This window comes from Hyaena hyaena, unplaced genomic scaffold, assembly GCF_003009895.1.
Source record: "Hyaena hyaena isolate Hyena2069 unplaced genomic scaffold, ASM300989v1 scaffold_530, whole genome shotgun sequence".
NCBI classification, from domain to species: Eukaryota; Metazoa; Chordata; class Mammalia; order Carnivora; family Hyaenidae; genus Hyaena; species Hyaena hyaena.
In genome coordinates, this window is record NW_024081163.1 from 545,797 (window position 1) to 572,380 (window position 26,584).

At 34.0% G+C, this 26,584-nt stretch overlaps 1 protein-coding gene across 4 annotated transcripts in view; it reads right to left on the reverse strand.

Annotated features, from left to right (window-relative positions):
• Positions 1–26,584, reverse strand: part of TRAPPC13 (trafficking protein particle complex 13) — a 40,228-nt gene that overhangs the window by 1,281 nt on the left and 12,363 nt on the right. The window contains exons 4-12 of one of the 4 annotated variants that reach the window (XM_039255523.1): positions 25,988–26,072; positions 15,934–16,061; positions 12,774–12,846; positions 11,232–11,276; positions 7,845–7,862; positions 5,758–5,891; positions 4,055–4,253; positions 2,511–2,611; positions 83–230 (exon numbers count right to left, since the gene is read on the reverse strand). In XM_039255523.1, the coding sequence (XP_039111454.1) occupies positions 83–230; positions 2,511–2,611; positions 4,055–4,253; positions 5,758–5,891; positions 7,845–7,862; positions 11,232–11,276; positions 12,774–12,846; positions 15,934–16,061; positions 25,988–26,072 (931 nt within the window). Of the gene's footprint in view, positions 1–82; positions 234–2,510; positions 2,612–4,054; positions 4,254–5,757; positions 5,892–7,844; positions 7,863–11,231; positions 11,277–12,773; positions 12,847–15,933; positions 16,062–25,987; positions 26,073–26,584 lie in introns of all 4 variants that reach the window. The other 3 variants (XM_039255522.1, XM_039255525.1, XM_039255524.1) reach the window with 3 other exon arrangements.

A 26,584-nucleotide genomic window follows, 5' to 3' on the forward strand; every position in this document is an offset into this window, starting at 1 on the left:
ACCAGAGGGCAAAAAATGGAAAGAGTAAATGACCACTGGTTAATAGTCCCCATATACTGAAATTACTGAAAAGAGAGCAAACCTGCAGTCCCTGTACTGAAGACAGGAGAGTAAGGGCAAGGCAGAGCGAGGAACTTGGATGTAGCTTTCCAAGCTGTCTTCCTGAAATGCCACACCAGTGGATAGAATTGGTATTGCACATTTCCAAAACCAGATCCATAGTCCGTTCACTGCTGGAGGAATCAGAAGGACAGGAATAAATCTTGTTCCTTTCACAAAGCAGTTCTGTGATATTTCTTCTACTAGTGCCAATGAATTTTTTGGGGGTGTCCAGGAGAATAAAAACCGGATTCAAAAATAAAAACTAGGATATCATTTTTATTTCACTTAGACAATCAGGAAAATGAAAGAGATGGCATCTTCTAGGGTTTACAGTGGCACTGAGATTGATCTACCTGTCTGAATATAAGCCTCTGGTTCTATTACTGACCCTTGGCTCCCTGATGCTGATCTGTTAGCAGCTTTGCCATTTCTCTGGGATACATCCAGACATCTGTGTCTAATCTTGTTGCTATGTTTCCTTCCTATTTCTGTTAAGTATTCTACAGGAAAGAAAAAGATAAACTGAGTCTTTTGCTCTTTAACCTATGTGTTCCTTTACCCTGCAGATAACAAAATGACAGACAAGATTTCTAAGTAAATACTATTCCGGTTTGTTCAGTGTTTACATGAAAAAGACCGCTTCTGTTTATTTTTTATTTATTTTTTTACAAATAGTTTATTGTCAAGTTGATTTCCACATAACACCCAGTGCTCATCCCCACAAGTGCCCCAGACTGCTTCTGTTTATAACTGATAGCACCAGTTTAGCTTAAACATGTGAAGTTAAAAATAACTTTCAATGAAGATACACAATATATTTTTTTAATAACTAAAGGCTCATAGTATAAAATAGTCCTCTGGCTCTACCAGCACTTGTGACTACACTCAACTGTTTTAGCTCTTTTTATCCTCACAGTTGGTTCCATATTTTAAATATTTATTTAAATTTCAATTTATAGATTCTTACACATACTCATTTAATAACATTTAGCTTTATATGTCTGTGTCTCTGCAACAAACATTTGAAGTATCCATTATGTGCCAAAGACCAGATTAGATGCACTACATGAATTTTCTCATTACATTTCACAAAAATCCATTTAGTGTATGTCATGTGTATGTGTCTATGTGTGGGTGGGTGGTAGTAGTGGGGGTCCTATTTTTCTAGATAGGGAAACTGGAGATCTAAGAAACAGGTGGTTTTTGGAAAACTTCAATCACCTAAAGCTGAAGTGAATTTCTTCATTTTTTACAGTGGTTTGTCATTTGGTCACTGATTTGCTATACCTCAAAAATTTTACACAAAAAATCCAAAAGCACACTTATACACAAAGGGTCTTCACCTGTGTGAGTCGCTGTTTACTAAACTCCCAATGACATGGCAGGCAATGCATTTACAATGCTAGGGAAGACATGGTCCCTTCTGTTGAATAATGCATAATTTAATAAGAAGAGACTGATAATTAAAGCAATATATGAACATCACTAAAAAACTATATTAATATTTGCTATGACAGAAAGGAATGATTAACTATGTGGGAGGGTCACTAGCTTCAGAGGGAGGGAGGTATTTTTGTAATTCTTAAGGATGAGTATTTCGTATATCAAACTTGGAACGGATACGGTATTTTAAAAGATTAAACATTCAGACCAAGTGGATTGGGATTCATCATCGCAACAGTATCAAAGTGCTGCAACTAATAATACACTCCAAGTAGTAATACAAATTGTACCAGAAGTGATAGGACTGGACTTTAATCCTGAGTTTCTCTGGCTTCAAAAAAGCCCTGTCCTCTTTGCATTCCCAATAGCTAGATTATACTCTCTATTATAAGGCTCTATTTTCCAATCTATGATTGAGTGACCCTGTGTATTGAATTCATAACAAATTTTTACTTTTTTAATAATAAAGATACAGTTCAGGTATAAATATGGCTCAGAAAAATCTATCTTATAATGTTCAACCTATAATGTATTATTCCGTAAGAATGAACTAGTTTATGTTTTAATCATTCGAAGTGTGAGGAAGTGCAAACAATGAAAACAGCATGGGCTTTCAAGTCAGATACAACTGGTTTCAAATTCTGGTCCCAACTTTTCTAGCTCTCTCAGCTTGACTAAGTCACTTAACCTCTGAATTGGCTTTGTATTGCATAAATGTGAATAACTTATACCTACCTCGTAGGGTACGATGCATGAATGAAATAAAACACAGAAAATAACTAATGAAGACCTCAAAAATATGTAATACATACAGTTACCAGATGAAGAACTTTACAGTATTCAACATCAACCTCAGAGAAGGCTGTATGTCAAGGAGAAACTTAAGAGAGCACAGTCAAAAGATTTTAATTCTCTTTGACGCAGGCGAGGGGGAAAGGACACCCATCCACAAACACTGCCATTACCTGCAGTTTGTTATTTTACAGGTAATATGAAAAGGTTCTTCTAGGTTTACGGTATCTGGGATTGCCTCCAAAGACAACCTAACATCTCCATAACCTGGAGCCTAAGAGAAAAAGCAACACGGTTAACACACATCTATTACAAAACCTTTCCACTTTAGGTACCACATCAGCACATTCACTCAACATTTGTTGGATCTCCAGGCTGATGTTCAGGGAAAATAATTCCCAGTCATTCTAACTTTTTATTTTTTTTCTTTTCTTCTTTTCATTCTTACTTCTTTTGCTGCCATAGCCTTTAGAAGAACACAATGGGCCCTGACTGTGTTTGCTGTAATTCCTCCACATTCAGTACAGTTCAAATTAATCTCAGAGGTAAATAGTAAGAAATTTCAATAGGTTTGATCTTAAAGGGATGCTTTCCAAAGATCCTGCAGCTTATATATATATAACTCTAAAAAGGTGAGGTTATTCCCTAAGCAGCACAAGTAAAATTGTTTTGAACAGATCCAGGAAAAAAAAAATACATGTTTGTTCACAAGACACTCAAGCAGGGAAAAGACCACAGAAGCATCAAAGCCTGGAACATCCATGGCAAGATGACAGCTAATACTATATTTAATTTAATTTATTTTTAAAAATTTCTTAATGTTTATTTATCTTTTTTTTTTTTTTTTTCTGAGAGAGAGAAAGAGAGCGAGCGAGCACAGGATGGGAGAGAAGACACAGAATCTGAAGCAGGCTCCAGGCTCTGAGCTGTCAGCACAGAGCCCAACATGGGGCTTGAACTCATGGACCATGAGATTGTGACCTGAGCTGAAGTCAGACACTTAAATGACTAAGCCACCCAGGCACCCCCAACTGCTATATTTTAAATTAGGCCCAGTGAAAATATTCTTCCAATTATTGCCTGACATAGTAAAAGAAAAGTAATTCTTAAAGAATATATCATAGCAGTTAATATTCAGCATCTAGGGAAGATTTTTGTAGCATATTCTCACAGTACAAGAGAAAGAGGACTGGTAGCCATCCCTACTTTAAGACCAAAAATTAGGGAAAGTATCCAAGTAATGCTTACAAGATAACTTTAATGGGACTCACTCTGAATTTTAGATGACTCAGATTCTAAAATCTTTAAAAGAGTTCTGAAATCTTTAAAAAAATCTGAACTGAGTTGGTGAATATACTAAGTCTAAGAGCTGCATGACACTGCAAAAAAACCTTTAATGTAGTGGAGGTCAGATGAACAGTGAGCATGAAATACTATAGGAGGGAAAAATTGGTAAGTAGTAATTTAATTTCTGTTTGGTTAGAGTAACAAACCACGTATATGGATAAATTAATATTTGAACATTCTTCATGCATCTCAATATGAATCTTCTACCTAGAAAGCAGTAACATTACTAGTGTTTTACCTCTTATTCATTGGTAACAGTAACGCATTTTATAGGTGCTGATTTTTATTCACAGACCTAGGAAAATTTAAGTTGATCTATCCGCACCGCCCTCCTCCCCAAAACCCCCTCCAATGTTTTTTCCAGATTTACCATTCGTTGAAGTTGGCTGGTCTGTAATCTTCCCCTTTCACCTAGATTTGTTTTCCACACTATATCCAATTTTCCAATTACTGTTACTCCTTTAATGATGCCTGCTTTTTCTGCAAACTCCTTCTTGGGTTTTAGGCAGTACAAATACTGGCGTGTATCCATTGGCTGCAGATATGCTCTTGACCCAAATGTAGTTACACTGAAACAGGTGGAGAGAGAGATGGAGAAAATTCTCTGAAGTCTTAAAAGAAAAACCATGGCTGTGATTTTTCTTTTGGACAGGAACTGCATGATTTACCATTTCTTTAAAAAAAAATTTTTTTTAATGTCTTATTTATTTTTGAGAGAGAGAGAGAGACAGTGTGAGCAGGGGAGGGTCAGAGAAAGAGGGAGACACAGAATCCGAAGACAGGCTCCAGTCTCTGAGCTGTCAGCACAGAGCCCGATGCGGGGCTTGAACCCATGAAGGGATCATGACCTGAGCCGAAGTCGGATGCTCAACCAACAGAGCCACCCAGGCGCCCCTGATTTACCATTTCAACACAAATGAAAAAGGACTTGAATTGAGAAGATTTATTTTTCTTTAAATATTTCGGTTGATATGGAAAAATTTTAGGTTCTTTATAACAGAATGCTATATATTACCTAAAATACTGGATATGTATCAACTGAAAAAATATGATAGAACTCAGAACCTAAAGTATCCTGTCCCTTTTCTCTATAATTATCAAGGAAAATAGTTTAGAATAAGAAGAAACGTATCACTGTAAACTAAGTGATCATTTTTAAATGAACTAAAAGATGAGGGAAAGAATGAAAAGTTACTGTTTTCCTCAGTGGGGATATGGGAGGCTACAAACTTTACTGAATTTAACCACTATAATAAGATAGAAGCAAATGTTTCAATGATGAACAAAATCAATTACTTTCTCCAGTAGTTACTTTCCTATCCATATTTTTAATGTCAACTCTATATTTATTCTTCCTCTTTTAAATTACCTATAGAAAGACATATATTTCATTTTTGCAAAAAAAAAAACAAATAAACCCAAGATTGTCTTTTCCTATGACCACTCCTTTTAATGTTGAGAGAATATTCTTAAAACTCACCCTTCATTTTTATCCTTTCTAACTTCTCCATCATTTCTTCCCATGCCTCAGTTTTATCATTTGCAGGAAAGGATGAAGAGTTTCATATCTACCTCACTGAATTATTATAAAAATTAAAAGACTAAATGTTTCAAACAGTGAAACATAAAATGCAAATGGCTAGGATCTTGTATTTTTATGAAAGGAGGAATGAATGGGTGAAGCACAGGAGATTTTTAGGGCAATGCGAGTATTTTATCTAATACAGTAGTGGGGGCTAATGTCATTACTTTTGTCCAAACCCACAAAATCTATGACACACAAAAATGAACCCCGAATGTGAATTATGGACTGTAATTAACAAAAGTGTCAATAGTGGCTCATCGACTGTAACAAATGTGCCACAGTAAAACAAGATATAAAAAATGGGAACTATGAGTAGGGACAGGGGCATGTGGGGGACTTTGCTTTCTGATCAATTTTTCTGTGAACATAAAATTCCCTAAGAAAAATAAAGTCTAAAAAAGAAAATTACAAACGACCCAAGAGTACCAAATGTTAGCAAAGTCCAGACACCTCAGGATAAAAACAAACACTTCATAATTCATATTTACCATTCTCCAGCTTGGCTGACTGAATTTAATTCTGCTACATTGTACATTATGGATGGCTCCAGTGAAACTTTCTCCATAAACATGGGTGAGGTTGTAATATTCTGAATCTGGGCTTCGAGAAATACTTCATCAGTCTGAGGACACGAAAAAAATATCCACCAAAGTGTAATGGTATTTAAAACATTTACCTCAACAAAAATATCTGATCTATACGAAGAAAAAACATTAACCACAACTGTGATTAGTTCATGCCTGCAAATTAAAGTTATCATAATTAATGCAAGAAAAGAAATCTTCACCCTAACATAATTAACAGGGGCAAAGTCAAGTGTTAGTTAACTGATAACTTGTCAAACAATGGATGGGGGATAACTATATTTTTTGTATCAACATCCAAAAATAGTTATTTAACTGGAATTTCAATGACAAATACCCTAAATCTTTTAGTAAGTCATTAAAATGTTAAAATGCGATTTAGTAGTATATATATACCTATGCACCTATCATCTTAGTGATATGTTAGAAGAATTAGGTCTTCATTATAATATTCCATATTATTAATATAGTTTCAGTGGTCATATTATTTGAATTTAGAAAGTATAGGTAACACCAGTACAATAAATAATCTATTTTATAATTTTATAGAAATTTTAGCTTTGTGAATAAAGCAGTTTGTTAGTGGTCATTAGTGAGTTCTTGGGTCATTTTAAGTGTATTTTTAGGGCTGAAAAAAAGTATGTGAATTATACCTGATAATTGTAGGGCTTTTAAATCAAACATAAGGTATTTTGTAGTCTTAATGATAGATTTGAAAACTAATTCTATTCAGGAATATTTTTATGAATTTAAATAAGTATCTTTATATAAAATTTTTATTCCTAAAATTTAGGGATTGAAATTTAGATGATTTATGCTGAACTCCTTCTTTTTATGTGATTTAATTTTTTTGGGTGTATAACTGAAGGATAACAGATAACTTGGTTCATTTTTGAAACAAACCTGTCTAAAAAATGACATACTAAGGATATTCAATAATTATTTTGTTCAAAAGTTTCAGAATAATATATATATAGAAATTTAAAAAATAAACTATGACCCAAAAATTTGGCACTTAGTGTAACTTTTTATGTATTAAATCCAGGTAAATGGAAATCATTTGTAAAAAATATACTGATGAAGTTATAATGTGAAGTATTATTATCTAAACTAAAACAGATTCTTTAGTTCTTGGCACATGTGCTCAAGTGAAAACAGAAATACAATGATTTATCACTATAAAAGGATATACTATTCAGAGTGAGTATTCTGTTACTTTTTCTCAAAATATGGTAAATATATCCCATCAATCCATTGCTTTAAAAAAATAACCATAGACCCACCATTTCAAATTTAAAAATGCTATTTTCTGCTTAAATTTAGGAAGAACTTAGATAAAATGAAAGAAAAACAAGCAGCATAATGGAAAATTAAGTTAGTTTGAACAGTTAGTATAAAGTCATTTGACATTTGAAAAATTAAGAATTCTGTGCTATAGCAGTTGATGTTATTATGTAAGTCGCATATTATAAGCAAATGCTGCTTATATTAAACAGAAATTTGAAATTATTACTTTAGCCAACTTGGGAAAATTTGATGGTCTTCTGTTTGCTAATGTCAAAGGGTCAACTTTACCTGACCCAGACGTAAAACTAAAACCACTGTGCATCTGAAGATAAATTTCAACTAGGGATTACTCAAAAAATTAAAGTATAGTAAAGAATGTTACAGGAAATGGTTGAAAATCCCAAGGCTATTTTAAACAAATTAACATGCCTCTTTTAAAAAACACCCAAAGGAAAAACACTAAAAATGAGAGCATAACTGTTTCAATATGACAATTTAATCTTCCATCTAATTTTTTTCCCACAGAGTAGACAACCAATATAATATAAAAAGTACAAATTATATACATCTTTTAAAGTCACATAAGTGGTATTCACAACTAACTTTGTTTTTCCACTATGTTTTGTAAAGAGAGATTAATTAGGCAGAGTCAAAAAGTGGTAAGTAAGAAAAGCATATAAATTTATAATAAAAAATCAAATTACCACAGAACTGAGGTCACTCTAATGGAAAAATAAAAAAGAAAAATTAGAAAAATCAGAATTAAATGTTAAAGAAAAAGAATAACTAACTTTAAAATAAAATGCATTTCTGCATTTTTTTTAATTCACTAAACAAGACAGCATTAGTAAAACAAGGAAGTAAACAGAAAGTAATGCAGGAATATGACAAATCATTTTTCTAAAAAGGGGAAACTGCTATGGTTAAATGAATAGAGAAGAACACTACAGGTGAATATTTAAATAGGAGCAAATATTCAAGGACACATTTAGGCAAGACAGGTAGATCTCATGCCTTTGTAATTCTATAAATTCTTTACCTACACTGTAATTTTTCACTGATAACTTACGATGGTTATACGTTATCATCCACATCAGAGGACATATACATTGTACAGCTTCTCCTAAATTTGTCTAATAATGGAAGCATTTTTTCAAGGACCATCTTCAGTGATTAGAGTTCCATGCATTACACTTCAAAATATGCTGGGCTAGATCACTTCTGAAAACTGAGAGCTTATTGTCTTCTTGTTAACATATTCCATAGTTGATCTTTTTTTTCATATATATTCCTAAGGCTACTTATTTATCAAGGGCCATCTCAAATGTTGCCTTTTTTCATCCAACCCATAGCTAAAAATACTTTTTCACTTCTTGATGCTCCCAGAGTCCAAGTACACTTTATGATCTAGGGGATAGTGCTTACACTGTGGTTTTGTCATGATTGTTTCCTCTACCAAATCTAAGTACCATGAAGATTAGGAAGATGTCCAGTTTATATTTATTTCTCTTTAGGACCTGGGATAGAGCTCTATAACGAGCAGGTAACCAAATGTTTGAATCTTGGTTTCTAACGTCACCAATCTTCTTTCCCATTTTAGAAGACTACAACAAAGTTTCTCATAAAATTTGTTTTCCTTTGGGTGATTCACATATTACTAGAATTATTAAAAACAGTGTAAAAAATCATGTTCGAAACAAATGTGACTTTTACACATAAAAGTCAATGTGTTAGAACTATGGCACATGAAATATTGAGTACTTGATGAAGAAGATACGTATTTCCATATTTGATGGAAGGGTAAAATCTCATCAAGGGATCACTAGATACATAAAGAGTTAACATTTTTATTTTACTGTGGGTAGGAGAGTTGGAATACTATGTACATGTATTTACTGGAATACTAGTGATTAATTATAACATAGCTATAATACTGAATATCTTAGAGACCCTAAAAATTCTATTTGTTTACTCCTTTTTAAAAAAATGTTGATTTATTATTGGGGATGGGCAGAAAGAGAGGGAGACAGAGATTCTGAAGCAGGCTCTGCACTGTCAGCACAGAGCCCGATGTGGGGCTTGAATTCACAAACTGTGAGATCACTACCTGAGCTGAAATCAAGAGCTGGACGCTTAACTGAGCCACCCAGGTGCACCATCACTCCTAATTTTTAAAGATATCTTTATTTTCAAAGGTTCAGAATTTTACTAACATTTTTTTTAGCTGATGTTTGTTGGCAAAGATTACAGATTACATAAATGTTAATTGAAAAAGGCAGCAAATGCAGTTGTTACCATGATTATGAAAAGAGAATATTAAACACAAATGAGTAAAAACTGAAAGAAGACATGGATTAATGAAAAACCCATTACTTTTTGGTGTGGTTGAATTGTGGATTTTTCCCACTTCCTTTTTGGGGAGTATATCACTTTTATAATATTACTCATGGAATACCTAGTAATTTAAAAAAACTATGCAAATTACTCTGAATATCAGTGTTATAAAACTATTTGACAAGTTTCTTAATGTACCACATTTTCAGCAAAGAAAACCCAAAAGAGTTTAATATGTGTCTTCCTACAACCCAATTATAAGAAATACAGCCCTATTTGTTTCTAATTTCCAAACATATGTGTTCTAACAGAATAGTTACCTATCTTCCCTCATACTATGGATGAAATCTTTCCCAGGAAAATGATAAATTAAGACCACTTAAAATTCACCAAGGTAAACAGCTATATATTAATCAACAGTACTCCAGTAAAATCAGAAAGGCAGAACACATAGTATAGTATTCCAGCTCCCCCTCCCATGAAAAAGAAATGTTATTAACTCTTTAAATATCTAGTAATCTCCTTGATGAGACTGTATCCTTCCATCAAATATGTATATTCTTCACTAAGTACTCAATAATCCATGTGCATTTGTAACTCTGCTAGGCACTTCACTACTTTGACACTTTCATGCTTCCAGCATGTTACAATCCAGAACGTCCTCTAGTTCCCTTCCTCATCTTCCCTGAACACTACTCTAAAATCTCAACCCGGACTTCCTATACCACATCGTTTTATATCAATCACTTTAGACTCACTGTACATACTATATTAGGTAGTTTTAAAATTTTATGCACTTTTTTCTTTTCTCCTAATAGGGTTTAATTGCAGGACAGTTTCCTTATCTTAGGCATCTTTTAGTATGTCCGGTTGTAGAAAAAACTTTATATTGAATAAAAACTCAGATGTTGATGGTAAAAATAACATAGGAAATTTGATATATGAGTGTAAATTTCTGATCATTTGGTTTAGAGTAATAACATAATTTTCAAATATTGTATTTAAATATTTTTGAATTTATCACTGTGGTATGAAAGGCATGATTTTGTGGGAGTAAGGGACTCATTAGGAAATCTGCTTTTTCTGGAACTTTAGAAGCCAAGATAAAGTAGAAATTTAAATTTAAAAGGAAATCTAAGCAATAAAACATTTCTCCTAGGCAAAGTCAATCTTATCTCTTCTGTTAGCAAAGAAGATATCCTCTATTCTAAAAGTTACATATATATATATTTCTATATTTTTGCCAAACCTGTTTCTCCCAAAACGTATTTCAAGCCATTCACTGAATTTAATAATCAAACTATAGCTAACACACGGATTTACTTTGTTGAGCTCTATTTGTCAATATTTTCCATGAACACTAAATCTGTTTTGCAGGGTTAGATCAACTACTTCAATTTTATGATATCAGAATCACATATTTAACAATATTTAAGAAATTGCTAATGTTTTTAGACAGTAAAAATAACCATTACATGAAGTACAGGGCAATCATTTAGTGAAAGGGGGTGAAAGCCTTACAAAATTTGCAAGAGGAAAATTCAAGATATATTGATTCTTTGTAAGTTAAAAACAGCAGATTAAAGATCTACAAGGAAATTATTCTCTTCTGATTGAAATTTATGCTCATTTTTTTTTTTTTTTACAAGTAATGCAGTTATATCAGCAATTCAATATGAAAAGAAATGTATCAGAATTTTAGTCAGGTAAAGATCTTACTGTTTAATCTGAATTCCCATTAAGTGTCCAACACTTACCTCTGCATTATAAAATTTGGTTTTCACATCCAATGGTTTAAGAACCTAGTTAAATAAAGCATATCAATTAGAGGAGATTATTATTATTTGACCATTTATTTTTGTTTATTTGTTTTAAACCACAGGGCATAAATTTGTCAAAGGTATTTTCCAATTTTAACTGTAAAACACTTAAAAAAATTTTTTTTTAATGTTTTATTTCTGAGAGAGAGGCAGGCAGTGTGAGCACGGGAGGGCCAGAAAGAGAGGGAGACACAGAATCAGAAGCAGGCTCCAGGGTCTGAGCTAGCTGTCAGCACAGAGCCCAATGCGGGGCTCGAACCCATGAACCGTGAGATCATGATCTGAGCCCAAGTCGGACACTCAACTGACTGAGCCACCCAGGCACCCCTGTAAAACACGTTTTTAATAGGTATGCAGTATTTTTGTAAAAACAAACAAAAACAAAAAAACAATCCTAAGCACACTTTTAAAAGACAATCATCATTTCTTGAGTGGGTGATAGTTACACTAATTCATTTCATAATATTTTGCTAAACCGAATACATATACTTCATGTATTTTTCTCTATTTCATAAAAATGTTTGTCAAAATAAGCAAACCTCTTATTTTCTTTTAAAAGGCATGCAAAATCTTTCAGCAAAAAAAATTTTTTTTTTTAATTTTAAAGTAATCTCTATACCCAATGTGGAGCTTGAACTCACAACCCTGAGGTCAGGAATCATATGCTCCATCTAATGAGCCAGCCATGTGCCCGCAAATAAATCTAAGTATGTATGTATGTATGTTTGTCTGTATTTATTTATTTCCTACTGATAGTACTTTTTCTTCCACTTAAAAACAGAGAGGTATGAAAAATATATACATAGTATCCTATCTAGATCTAATTTAGATAACTGTATATGGTGATCCCATCCCTTGTCACACACACGTGCCTGTGTTAAACCAGTGGTTTTTAACTATTTTTGATCATGGAATGAAAATTGTATATAAATACAAAATTATACCTACAATTTCAGTGACTCACGGAATCCCAGAAGGAAGCTTAGTCCACTCAGCCTAAGTCAATAGTCTCTTGTTTAAATATTTCTTTAGAAATGTGATACCATTTATACTTATTTTATTTGGACTTTATACTCATCTTATCCCTCTTGTACATTCCTGTGTGTTTTATCAAGGCATAAAAATAGAACAATATTTTATGGATACAAATCCTCAAGTGAGGGGTGCCTGGCTGGCTCAGTCAAAAGAGTGTGCAACTCTTGATCTTAGTGTCATGATAAGCCCCACATTGGATGTAGAGATTACTAGGGAAAAAAAAACACTTAAAAAAAATCTTCAAGTGAAATATTACATTGACAATGATAATTGCTCTGCTTTTACTTAATTTACTCTCACTTTAGATTGCTAGTAATATAACAAATTCAAATACATGAAGCTATATGCACTATGTGGAGCCTGTTTTCACTGCAGATAAATAGGAATAACTTCATAGGGAAAAAAAGGCAGCTAAAAACTATTCACCATTGTCATAATCAGTACCTGAAATTTGAAGAATTTTCTAAAATACATTTTTTCTCCACCCTGAGTTGTATAGCTCACTGCACACACCAGGCTGAAATAGAAACATATCTCTGAATCATATTCAGTTTTGTTTTTAAATAATAAATCTAATACACCTCAATTCTACTCACAAATTTGGAAAATATTATTACCAATGATGTGAAAGTACAGCCAAATGGGCCTAGAGTAGGAAAAAAAGAGTTTCAGCAGATAAGATAATTCCAAGACGAAGAAACTTCTGATTAGCAAAATTAAATACAGTATTTTGGAGCAGGAAGTCAGAAACTTTTCCTTCAAAAGGTGAAATATATTCCTAAATAAATCCCAGAAAAATCAAATAGTTGAACGTACAAAGTAAGTTCACAAAAATTATAAGAAAAAAAATACAAATTCAAAATACCAGGAATGGGAAAGACTTTTAAGATTAAAGGGCAATGGAAAGGAAAACACTTATAAATTTACAAACTCAATAAAAAAAAAAACCCACCGAAACAAAATTAAAAAGCAGACAAAATGGTATAACACTATGAAGAGAAATTCTTGTAGACAAAACATTAGTATCTTACTCAAAAGAGGACGAAAGGATATCCATAGATAAATCACAGTCCCAGAACATTAACAAAACTGAAGATGTTCAGTCACACAAGTAGTCAAAGAAATAAAATGAGATAAAATTTTCCTACCTCATAAGATATGGAAAAAATTCTTTACATGTGTCATCAAGGTCGGCAAGGGTATAGAGAAACTGACTCTATCTATATTGCGAGTGGTTATAAGAAATTTAGAAAACAATCCTTAACAGGGACTGTTAAAAATCCTTATATGTTTCTATAGTAAACCCATTTCAAGCAATCTACCATAGGAAATACTGTTATTTAACTCATCATTGTGTTAAATAACTCATATTGTCTTTATAACTCATCACTGTGTTATTTATGATAGTGGGAGACTAGAAATAATCTGAAGTCCAACATTTAGGATAAACAAATTTAAAGAATATGGCCCATACTGGAAGTCCTAGCATCAGCAATCAGACAACAAAAGGAAATAAAAGGCATCAGAATTGGCAAAGAAGAAGTCAAACTTTCAATTTTTGCAGACTACATGATATTCTACATAGAAAACCCAAAAGACTCCACCAGAAGCCTACTAGAACTGATCCATGCATTCAGCAAAGTTGCAGGGTACAAAATCAACGAACAGAAATCGGTTGCATTTTTATGCACCAACAATGAAGCAAGAGAAAAAGAAATCAAGAAACGGATCCCATTCACAATTGCACAAAAAACCATAAAATACCTCGGAATAAACCTAACCAAAGATATAAGAGATCTGTATGATGAAAACTATAGAAAATTTATGAAGGAAACTGAAGAAGACACAAAGAAATGGAACCGTAAAAACATTAAAAAAAAAAAAAAAAAAGAATATGGCCCAAGTAGTAAGATAAAACCATTTTAAAAATAATGTTTTCATAGAATACTGACTCAAGTAGGAAAATGTTCACAGTGAAACCCTATGGGTTAGTATAAAAATTTTGTAAAATATTTAAATTATTTGTGCAAATCTGTTATATGTATATGAACATAAACAAGACTGGAAAATAGTATACTAATATTTTAATAGTGGTTACACTTAGTGTGACATTATAGGTAATTTAATTTCTCCTTTCAAACTGTACATAAGCCAGATACTAGTGATACAGAGTTGATCAAAACACAGTAATTGCTTTCAAGTGCTCCCAGTAGGAAGTAGTAATAGAAAGGTATGAGTTTTTTGAAGCCAGATTTAGATTTGAGCTCTGTGTCATTATTTATGAGTTGTTTAGTTTTACAAGAGTCTCTTTTTCACTAAAAGGAAGATTTAATGCATTTAATATCGTTTTGGTAAACTCAAAATCAACAAACACTGACTACTGTTCTATTAGATCCTCTGTTAGCTGACTTCATGGAAATCATACTCTAATGGAAATGACAGGTACTAAGTAATTATTTTAAGAACAAGACCAAAAAAAATCATAAGTTGTGAACCCTATAGAATACATGAAAAGGGGTCTAGTCTAGGAGGTCAGGAAAGCCTCTTTGAGGGAGTTGTGGTGAATGAAAGATATGAAGTAGTAGTAAGCTAAGCAAAATAACAAAGGTATTTGTGAGGGAAGAGTATATTTCAAGTCATGGAGGAGTTCAGAAGAGACATTCAGTATGACTCAGTATAAAGAAGCAAGGAGAAAGTATAAAAGATAAGAACTGGAACAGCTGGTAATGATTAGGCTCCAGAGAAATCTGTAAAGCCAATGCGGTCAGAATTTTCTAAGGGTAGTGTGAGGTGACTGAAGAGTTAACTGACCTTTCCAAGACCACATAATTAATAAATGATGAAGCTGAAATCTGAAATCTTTAAATTTTGACTCTAAGGCTTATGTCAATCACAGAATATAAGAGAAGTCACCAAAATGAACTGATTAATAGCTAACATTATATACTTCTTTAAGTCAAAGAAGAGAGGCAAAAATGATGATGTAAGTGGAGACGAAGAAGAGAAGATAATGACATATTGTAAGTTGGATGTGGGGGTGGTAAGGCAGATGCAGAAGTCTAAAATTACTTTAGATGGCTGAAATTTTCATATTTGCTTCTCGACAGAAAAATAGAGCATTCATATTCAAATACAAAGGCCAGGAATACAGAATTTGAGATTTTTTTCTTACTGCTTGTCTTACTTTTGTTCTGTATTTCTGAATTCTCAGGGTAGAGTGTATATACACAGTTAAATACATAACTGAAAAATTGTGAACTTAAAATAAATGCTACTAATATCAGTTGTCGGCATTTGAAAAGTAATAAACATATTTTCAGTCAGGGTGGTACCTAGGTTTTTAAATGTTTGCATGGCTTTTTAGTTTTTGGATAGGACTGTCTGTAGATGCAAACAAGAAACTAGAAATAAATGAAAACAAATTATTTTTCCTTACAAAACATTTTGTTTAAAGTTTGATTCTGGTAAGCATGTAAACCTGGATCATAAAATTCCTTCTGAAGTAGGTTCTTAGGGTTTGATGATACGTGGGCATACAGCAAAAATTTCAAATACAGGTGTATGTAAGTAAAAGCCTTTGAGAACTAGTAAAATTCATCCTTACATGTGTGTTCCAATTTCCTTTACTTCATGGTGTATGACATCATCAATACAACAATCAGGTTTAAGTTCAGCCACGGCAGCATTGGAGGCTGAAAGGTTTAAACGCTGAGAACTTGTCTGAAGATCAGCCTTGAAAGAAAGAGGTAAAAAATTCCAAATGAGATTGGTTCACTACAGGGTGCGGATGGGTACGGGTGAAAAGACCAAGGGAACAGGAACGAGGAAGTAGGATTGAGGGGGAGTAGCACTTCTTGGTGGCAATCTTTCTACACAGGTCTGAAGCTTAGAACCTTGGCAATGGTTCACATACCCACACCGAAATTTAATACTATCAGCTAGGAGCCAGGGGGAATGTGGAGTGGCACACAAACAGTACCAAATGAACACAGTCATAGTTGGGGGGGAAAGGTGAGAAAAAAAAGAACCAACCTACCTAAGTTTGGCAAATGAAAGCTAGAGACAAAAAGAATGGCACGCTAGCTAGAATGTGCTCTAGCTAGTACATATGCTTGTTTACAGGGGTACGGATTAGCAATTCTGAAACGGTTATGTGTATACTAAGACTAAACAAAAAAATATGGATAACAAGAGTTAAGGTTCTCACTTTTGGAGAAAAACAAAGTACAAATAAAAAAAGGGAGAAGGCTGCAATGAAACTTTTGGTGCTGAGCTGGAATTTGAAGCATCAATATGAACATATGGTTTCAAAACATATATACAGATGGATATTCCAGAAACAAACACAGATAGATATGTATATGTAATACAAAATAAAAGTAACTATTCAAAACAATATGAGACATTATTTGTACAACTAAAGATCAGTATTAAAGTCATCAATGCAGAAGACTTCCTTCTCTAAATTAATACCCAATTGCTATTATATACCCCTTTTCCTTTCTTTTTGAACACTTCTCACCCTGTCATAAATGGCATTCTTCCTTAATCTCACTTACTTGCTGTCACATTCAAATTTAGCTTCCCTTGTGACATTTACCACAATCTGTAGTTACCTTATTTATATGATTTTGTATCCCTGTTTCCGCCTACCCTCCCAGAAATGTAAGGTCTATGGAGGCAGGAGCCTGCGGTCACTACTACAGCCTGCTGCCTGACATCATGGTAGGCAGGTAAGAAATATCTGTGGAATACTAAATCAAGTTATGATAAAACTTCAAAGCAAATGTCAAGAAAATTTCAGAGAAAGTTAAATTAGGGGGAGGTTTTTACATAAAAGCTAGGATTCTATTAAGTTTCTGTTTCTTAAAAACAACAACTAACAAACAGGTTTTCTACAGTTAACTCTAATCTAACATTCTTTTTTTTTTTTTTATGTTTTATTTATTTCTAGGAGAGAGAAACAGCGTGAGCAGGGGAGGGTCAGAGAGAGAGGGAACAGAATCCGAAACAGGCTCCAGGCTCTGAGCTGGCAGTCAGCACAGAGCCTGACGCGGGGCTCGAACCCACGAACCGCGAGATCATGACCTAAGCGAAAGTCGGACGCTTAACCGACTAAGCCACCCAGGCACCCCTCTAATCTAACATTCTTAATGCCAGGCACTTTGAAGCAGGATACTAATTAGTGCCATCTTTTTGGTCATTATATTCAGTTATTAAAAATTTTATGGCACTTTCAATGTGCAAGGCCTTGTTCTAAGCACATTACTAAGTCAATACTCAGAATCCTAAAGTAGGTAGTTGTACCATTCCTATTTTACAGACAATACAGATACAGAGAAGTAACAACTTCCCCAAGGTTATACAACTAATAACTTATAGGGCTGAGATTAAAAATTTCTTAAACATTTTAGAAATCAGAGAAGGGGGGAAACAGTCAAAACCATGGACTTTCCATCTAGTATGTTTTCCTATGTGTAATTTTGTAAATAATCATAATAACAGTATTAATTTATATATGGTTGAACACTTTTATCTTTCTGCTTTTTTCACTATTGTAAGTAGTGCTGCACCAAACATTTACTTCCTTATTACCTCGGCCAGGACTTCTCCAGGAGCTGGAGAAACACCAGTAAACAAAACAGATCTAAATTACTGCCCCTGCTGAACTGAAATGTTTGGGGAAAATAAGAGAAGAAATGGAAGGCTGGCGTGGGGTAGGAGAATACAATTTAAATTGCAGGGTAGGCTCTCTGCTGCAAATTGGTTTTTGGATGAGTAGAATTTGAATAGGCCAAGGGGAAGGTGAAGAGAAAAGGAAGCATTTCAGCTAAGTCTTTAGAGGCCATTACAAAAGAGTTTGGGGGGTACCTGTGGGTGGCTCAAAGGGTTAAGCATCCAACCTCAGCTCGGGTCATGATCTACGATTTGTGGGTTTGAGCCCAGCATCAATCTCTTTGCTGTCAGCACAGAGCCTGCTTTGGATCCTCTGTTTCCTTCTCTCTCTGCCCTTCCCCTGCTCATGTGCTTGCTCTCTCTCTCAGAAATAAACAAACAGTAAAAAAAATTTTTTTAATAAAAAAGAGTTTGGTATAATTAAGGGATTTATATTCAGGAATAGAGAAAAATTTTTCAAAATCTAGAATAAGCTTCAAGAGAATAGAGGTCTCCTCTGTTTTGTTTCCTGCTATAATTCTAGCAACTAGAATTAATTGTGCCTGGAAGACAATAGAAATGCAATTTCTTGGGCACCATTTCAGACTGATCAAATCAGAAATTCTGGGAATGAGCCTCAGCAATCAGCATTTTAATAAGCCTTCCAGATGTTATTAATACTTTCTAAACCTTGAGGATTACTGGTATAAATCCTAAGGGTTATCTATTATTTTTTATTTATAGCACGCTAAATACATTGTTTTTGTTTCTACAACACTATTTTTTTATGTAGCATGCTAAAGTTTTCAGATACAGGGAATTTTTTTATAAATTAAAAAACAAACAAATAGGAGTGCCTGAATGACTCAGTCAGTTAAGCATCTGCTTTTGCTTTGGGTGTAAGACATGATCTCACTCACAGTTTGTGGGATCAAGCCCCATGTCGGACTCTCTGCTGATGGCATGAAGCCTGCTTGGGATTCTTGCTCTTCTGCTCCTCTAGCTACGCACATGCTTTCTCTCTCTCAAAATAAACATTTTAAAAAAAGAAACCCTATGGCTCAGTTGGTTAAGCATCTGACTTCAGCTCAGGTCATGATCTCATGGTTCATGAGTTCGAGTCCTGCTTGGGCTGAGGCCTGCTTCTCTCTCTCCCTCTCTCTGCCCCTTACTCACTTACACCCTCTGTCTCTCTAAAAGAACAAAACAAAAACAAAAGCCCCTAGTGGGTTTCTAGTTAAACATGGTAGATTATTATAAGCATTTTTATCCTCAAAAACAATGTTAAGCTGACAGTGAAAGAATAAAAAAGTAGACATTCACAGTCTCTTTTCCAGGATTCCAAAATTAAAGGAGCTATAAAAAAATTAAAGCCACCTGGGTGGCTCAGTCAGTTAAACATCTGACTTTGGCTCAGCTCACAATTTCACAGTTTCTGAGTTCTAGGCATACATTGAGTGGGGCTCTTTGCTGACAGTGTGGAGCCTGCCTTGGATTCTCTCCCTCTCTCTTTGCCCCTCCCTTACTCATGCGCGCGCGCTCTCTCTCTCTCAAAAATAAGTAAACTTAAAAAAACTAAAGCTCTGAAGGCAGAATTCTGGGTAGCTGAGGTAATAGTAGCAGTGTAACTGTGGATCTCTCAAGTTATCCTCAAAACAAAAACAAAAAACACAACAAAAGCAAATAAAACTATACTAAGTCTTGTGTTAGTATAATCAAATTACCTACAAGTACACACATACCAAATTTTTGCAAGCTATTTCTCATACTCTTGTCATGAACCTTTGCAAAGATTAAGAAAAGTTCAGGAAAAGTTGAGCTGAAGAGAGAACTAAGAATAGAGAGAAGTGGGACTCCTGGGTGGCTCAGTCGGTTGAGCATCCAACTTTGGCTTAGATCATGATCTCACTCCTGAGTGTGAGCCCTGTGTTGTGCTGTGCACTGATAGAGCCTGGAGCCTGGAGCCTGCTTCGGATTCTCCCTCTCTCCCTGCCCCTCTCCCACTCATACTCTGTCTGTCTCTCTCTCAAAATAAATAAACATAGGGGAAAAAAAAAAAAAAGAACAGAGAGAAGAGCAGAGATGATCTAAACCACTTCCAGAAAGACCAAGTCTATTCTAAGTGTGAAAATACTGAGAAAGTGCATTTCTGGAAGATGAGAGCACAGTCTTTAGGAAAGGGTCTTAACCATGTCTGTGAAGAGCCACTCTTGGAAAGAATACATTTCAGGGGAAAAAGAACTTAAAAAGAGAGACACCTTGTGGAAACTGCAGCGAAGAGGAAAAATTTAGGACACTACAATTCATATGAAAAGAGGAAATGTGAGAAGATACAACCCTTTCTTCCTCTACCAAAAGCCACCCAATAAAGAAACCACACTTTGCTCCCACTGCTTTAAGGGGGTGTTTTATTTTATTTTATTTTTATAATTTATTTATTTTTGAGACAGAGAGAGACAAAACATGAGTGGGGGAGGGTCAGAGAGAGAGGGAGACACAGAATCCGAAACAGGCTCCAGGCTCTGAGCCAGCTGTTAGCACAGAGCCCGACGTGGGGCTTGAACCCACGAACTGTGAGATCATGACCTGAGCTGAAGTCGGACGCTTAACAGACTGAGCCACCCAGGTGCCCCTAAGGAGGTGTTTTTGAATTAGGAATATCAAAGCACCCAAAGTGCCTTGCACAGAATGAAAAGCCACCAATAGTCTTCATCTATACAAAAATACTGTAAAAAGAAAAAGATAATGAAATAATTCACTGATAAAAATGCCACACAAAACCAAGAGTGAAACAGAACAAAACTGTAAAACTCTCAAACTGAATTAAATACCCCAAAAAAACCCACATGTGAAATATGGAAACACACCTGAAATGAGAAATTTAAAAAAATTTTAATGTTTATTTATTTTTGAGAGCAGGTGAGGGGCAGAGAGAGGGAGACAGAGAATAGGAAGCAGGCTCCACACTATGAGCACAGAGCCTGATGTGGGGCTCGAACTCACAACTGAGAGATCATGATCTGAGCCAAAATCCCGAGATGACTGCTTAACTGGCTGAGCCACCCAGGCATCCCAGGAATGAAAAACTTTAAAGCTAAGGCTAAAAATTTTTTGGTTTGTTGTTGTTGTTTTTGTTGCTTTAGTGAGGAGCTAAAATTTTTTTAAGAAGAAAGTAAATAATTATGTGGAAACTAATTTGACAATAAACTTTTTGTAAAAAAAAAAAAAAAAAGAAAAAAAAAAAAAGAAGAAAGTAAATAATTGATTGAATTCAGGAAAGAAAAAGATGAAAAAGACACAAATTATATTAAAAATGCAATATGCTAAAGGAAATAATGGAATAAAACTATTATTAAAATATAATCCATGAATACTTTCTAGCAATAAAAGATCTAAATCTACATATTCAAAGGGTCCACTTAGTATCTGAGAAATGGTATCAAAAGACCAATTATAAAACATACAGAAAAAAAATCTCCAGGGCCTCCAGGAAAATATTATCAAATAACTTATAAGGCAAAAATATTAGACTGACATTAGTCCTCTTAAAATTAACACATATAGAGGTGCCTGGGTGGCTCAGTCAGTTGAGCGCCTGACTTCAGCAGGTCATGATCTTGTGGTTTGTGAGTTTGAGACTTGAATTGGGCTTGCTGCTGTCAGCACAGAGCCTGCTTGTGATCCTTTGTCTCCCTCTCTCTCTCTGTCCCACCCTCGCTTACACTTTCTCTCAAAAATAAAAATAAACATTTAAAAAGAGAGAAAAATCCACAACACATATAGCTAAGTAACAAAGGAGTAGCATTTTCATTAAACATAAGGAAAGAAAATGTAAACAAAGGATTTTATATCCAGCCAAACTGTCTTTCAAATATAAAACATTTTTGAACATGTAAAGGCTCAGAGAATATTATACCCAACAAGCATGTCCTGAGCAATCTACTTGAGAAATTTCTGTCCAATCAATATGCAAATAAAAATGGGAAGATATGAAAAAGGGAAAAAGGAAAGTGGTGTAAGCAATAGGTAAGAGATAAAGGATGATACTAAAGATGAAAAGCTTTATAGTAAGTAGCTAAGTAAGAAACAGGGAAGGGGTGAGTATCATAAAATGAATAACTATAAAGGCAAAAACAAAAAAAAATACAAACCTTTCTATATACAAAAATTATTTGAAAATAAGGAATGAAAACCTGTTGTGTGGAAAAAAAAAAACCCAGAGCAGACAGAACATAACACACTTAATATTTCAGTAGAAAATTGGAAATCAAGCACATAAACTTATAGATACATGTGAATGGACTTAATTAATCTAATAAAAAATTCCATATGGCTCAAAAAGACCTAATTATATGTTGTATAAAAGAGACATAAATAAAAACAAAAGGATTGATAAAGGATAAAATTAAAAAAGATGGGCAAAAGCACATCAGGCAAACGGAAACAGTAACAAAACAGGGGTAGTGATATAGGCATTCCAACTAAGATTCAACCCAAACAGCATGGCAAAGGAGGAAACTTTTAGTGCTATAAAACACAATTCAAGGTGAAGAATAACAAGTATAAATACCTGTGAACCAAAGAGCATAGCCTTTATAAAGTAAAAAAGTATAAAACATATAAATAGAAGCACGTTAACAATATGAGATTAACACGTCACTTTCAGTAGAAGATTAAGTGGACCAAAAAAAAGGGAAATAAAAACAGAGATCTAACAACACCATCAGCCCATATCTACCTTTACAATGGATGATAGAAAATACTCCTTCTTCTCAAGAACACATACAATATTCATTAAAAATTAGTGTTAGATCACAAAGAAAATATTAACAAGTTCTATAAGTAGGAATAAAACAAGAACAAAGCTCATTACGATGATCTATAATGTTATATATAGATCATTAACATTAAAGTAAAAAGGCCTTTCTATCTGAAAAAACTATTAAACAACTCTTGGGTAGAAGAGGAAATACAAATAAAATTGCAGAATTCTTTAAAAATAATCATACTGAAAAGGCTACATACTAGAATCTGTAGGATATATTTAAAGCAGTGCATCAGAAGAAAATTCACTGTTATCAATTAAAAAAGAATAAAAATTTAAAAATTCAATCCCTAGATGAAAAAGCTAGAAAAGAAAAAAGTAAATAATTAGAAGCACAAGGAGCTCATTAAAAGCAAAAATCAATGAGGTAGGAAAAAACAATAAATAAGTAACAAAAATTCCTGTTTTGAAAAAAACCAAGAGGTAGTTTAATCAAGAGGGGAAAAAAAATGGAAGCAAAATTATACAAAATAAAAAATAACTAGGGGAAAGTAACACAAAAACAAAAGATATTTTTAGAGACTACTTTGCAGACCTGTATGTAGATAAATTTGAAAATCTACCTTAAGTGAATCATTTCCTAGAATAAAACAGCTTCAGAAACTGTTACAAAACATTAATCATAAAAGGCTTAAACAAACTGATCACAGGAAACAAAGTGCAAATGCTATCAAGAAACGTCCCCCCTAAGACACAGAAGCCCATAAGATTTCACAGAATTCTAAACACCCTACAAAAACCAAATTGTCTAAATGCTCCAAATGTATTGTTCCAAAGCATTGAAAATGAAGGAAAATTATCTAAATCTTTTATTAAGCAACCATAATACTGACACCTAAAGTTTCACAGACAACATAAAAACGAAAATACAAGCTAATACTACGCTGTGCTTCCTAACCTATATCCTCTTAAGTTATTTTTAAGTCAAAAATGGCTTCTGTGTATATCGTGAATCTGAATGTCTTAACCTAAGAAACTAAGATAACTCTTGGTGGGCACTGCACTGTTCAATAAACATCTGCTATGATTATTATTAAACACCCCTATCTTTATGGAAATTAAAACTATTCAGTTTAATAGTTTAATTTAGAATTTATTTAATTCAGAACTATTTGTTCTTTTAAATACTAACTTAAATCATATACATTTGCTGATTTATTCACCTTATGAAAATAAATTCATCCTAAATGTACTGAATGCTAACTGTATGCCAGGAAAAAAGTATATGTTCTCAAAGTTCCATTTCATAATAAATGTAGAGGCTGGCAAACCTTTCCTTTAAAAGCTTAGATGGCAAATACTTCAGACTTTACAATTCCCCAATTAGAGCTTGAAATCTGCCACAGATGACACATAATGAATGACTGTGGCTGTGTGCCAATAAAACTTTATTCATGGAGACTGACATTTGAATTTCATATAATTTTCACCTAACAAAGTAAGATTGTTTCTTTTCAATCATTTGAAAATGTAGAAACCATTCCTAGTGCAAAGGCCTTATAAAAACAGGCAAGAGACCAAACTTGGCCAGCATGCTATACAGTCTGCCAATCCCTGACTTATAAAAAGGCAGAAACTCCATTCATCATATAACAAACATTCAATCACATATACAAAGTTTTGCATCCAGTTTCTGGAAGTTGGGTCATATATGAAATTTGGCATATTGGCTCTGTGAGGACTTTTTCAATTCTAACAATTGCTGATATTTTCAAGCTCATATTTTTAAATGTTCATTCATTTTTCAAAGAGAGTGTAAGATGGGGAGGGGCAGAGAGAGAGGGGATAGAGGATCCAAAGGCTTCTCCATTGAGAGCAGGGAGCCCAATGTGGGGCTCAAACTCAAAAACCAGGGAGATCTTGACCTCAGCCGAAGTCAGATGCTCAACTGACTGAACCACACAGGAGCCATTTCAAGCTCATTTTAATTGGACTTCCTTTTTGGCAATGCTCTAGTAACCTAAGCTCACCATGTGAAGACAGCTTTGATGACTTCTCTCTGACATAGAAGTAAATTTTTACTTTATGTCCTTTTTCTGAATAAACTTCAGATCATTTGAGTTAGCATATTTTACCTCCTGATTTATTAAAATTTTTTTAACGTTTTTATTTATCTTTGAGAAACACACAGAATATGAATGGGGGAGGGGCAGAGAGAGAGGGAGACACAGAATCTGAAGCAGGGTCTAGGCTCTGAGCTGTCTGCACAGAACCTGCCACGGGCCTCAAACCACTGAACCATGAGAACACGACCTGAGCCGAAGTCAGATGATTGACCAACTGAGCCACCCAGGCACCTTGTCTATCTCTTGATTTCTAAACCACTGAGACAATCTTCTAACTGGTGTATTTGCTATAAACCATCCCATATAATGCTTTTATAGCAGTCTTCTGGCACAGTGTAAATAACTTTGCTGTCTACTGCCTTAAATTAAAAAAAAAAAGGTTAAAACCTTTAGCTATAACCTTTCAAGATACTCAACTTTATGGCTACTACATATCTCTGTAACTTTACCTACTTCTTCTTCTTTTTAAATTTATTTGTGAGAAACGGAGAATGAACAGGGAAGGGACAGAGAGAGAGGAGGACAGAGGATCTGAAGCTGGCTCAGAACTGATTGCAGAGAGCCTGCTGTGGGGCTTGAACTCACGAATGGTGAGAATATGACCTGAACAAAAAATTAGATGCTTACCTGACTGAGCCACCCAGGCACCCCTGACCTTACCTATTTCTATCAAGTGAATTCTGTTCACTGCTACAAGAACACATTATGGATTCCTATGGCTCTGCTCCTGATTATCATGTCCCTCTTTTTCTCTAAATCCCACCATTCTTTAAAGATTCTGTCATGTTCCTTCTCCTCTAATAAGCCTTTGTGATTGATGCAATCCTCTGTGATCTTTCCTCCTCTAATTTTATGTTTATCATAAATTATTAATAAAAATTTAAATCTGTGACTGTACATTTATCTCACTCAAGCTATGATAACCTTGGAGGATAAGGAAAAAGGTTTCTGGCTTAGCATAATCTCATACCTTTAGGAGTTCAATTAATGCTTGCTGTTAATAACAATTAAAAAGTCCAGTATCAAAATGTATTTTAATGAAGTTTCAGAAACATAAGAATAGAAATTAACAAGCTAAAAAAATATATATCCCAAACAAGAATGCCACTTACTTTTACTAATATATCTTTTACAACTTGATTGCTATCATTATGAACGCTGATATAACTGGAAAAGGTCTCTCCCAAAAATATATTCCTGTGAAATAAAATAAACTTTTAGGCAGAAATCCATTCAAGTTTTAACACACAAATATTCTACTTCAGCACGACTGAGAACTTTAAATGGAGGAGACTTTACTAGAGGACACAGATCAGTTGAAAACTGCTTCAGCATCCCTTTGTGTACCTTAGGCTGCTCATTCATTACCCAGTACAATTCAAAATATTGACTTATTCTATAAAACACGATATACATCTAGCCCTCAAATACTGCACAAACAGCCAGTTTCCCAAGATAAAAGCTACTGAAGTCAGATCCATGTTAAAGGTCTTATGATTTATTACTTAAGAGGCTAGAAAATGGCAATTTTTGAAATAACTTATTCCCTGAATCTAGAAGAGACCCAAGTAATTGATCTCAGTATTTTTTACCAATTTGTTTTATTTTTCTAAGTTGTTCTAATACAAATAATGTCTACTGGATTAACCTTGTGTTTTTTATTGAAGTATATTTTATAAAAATACATGTTTATAAATACGTATTACAAA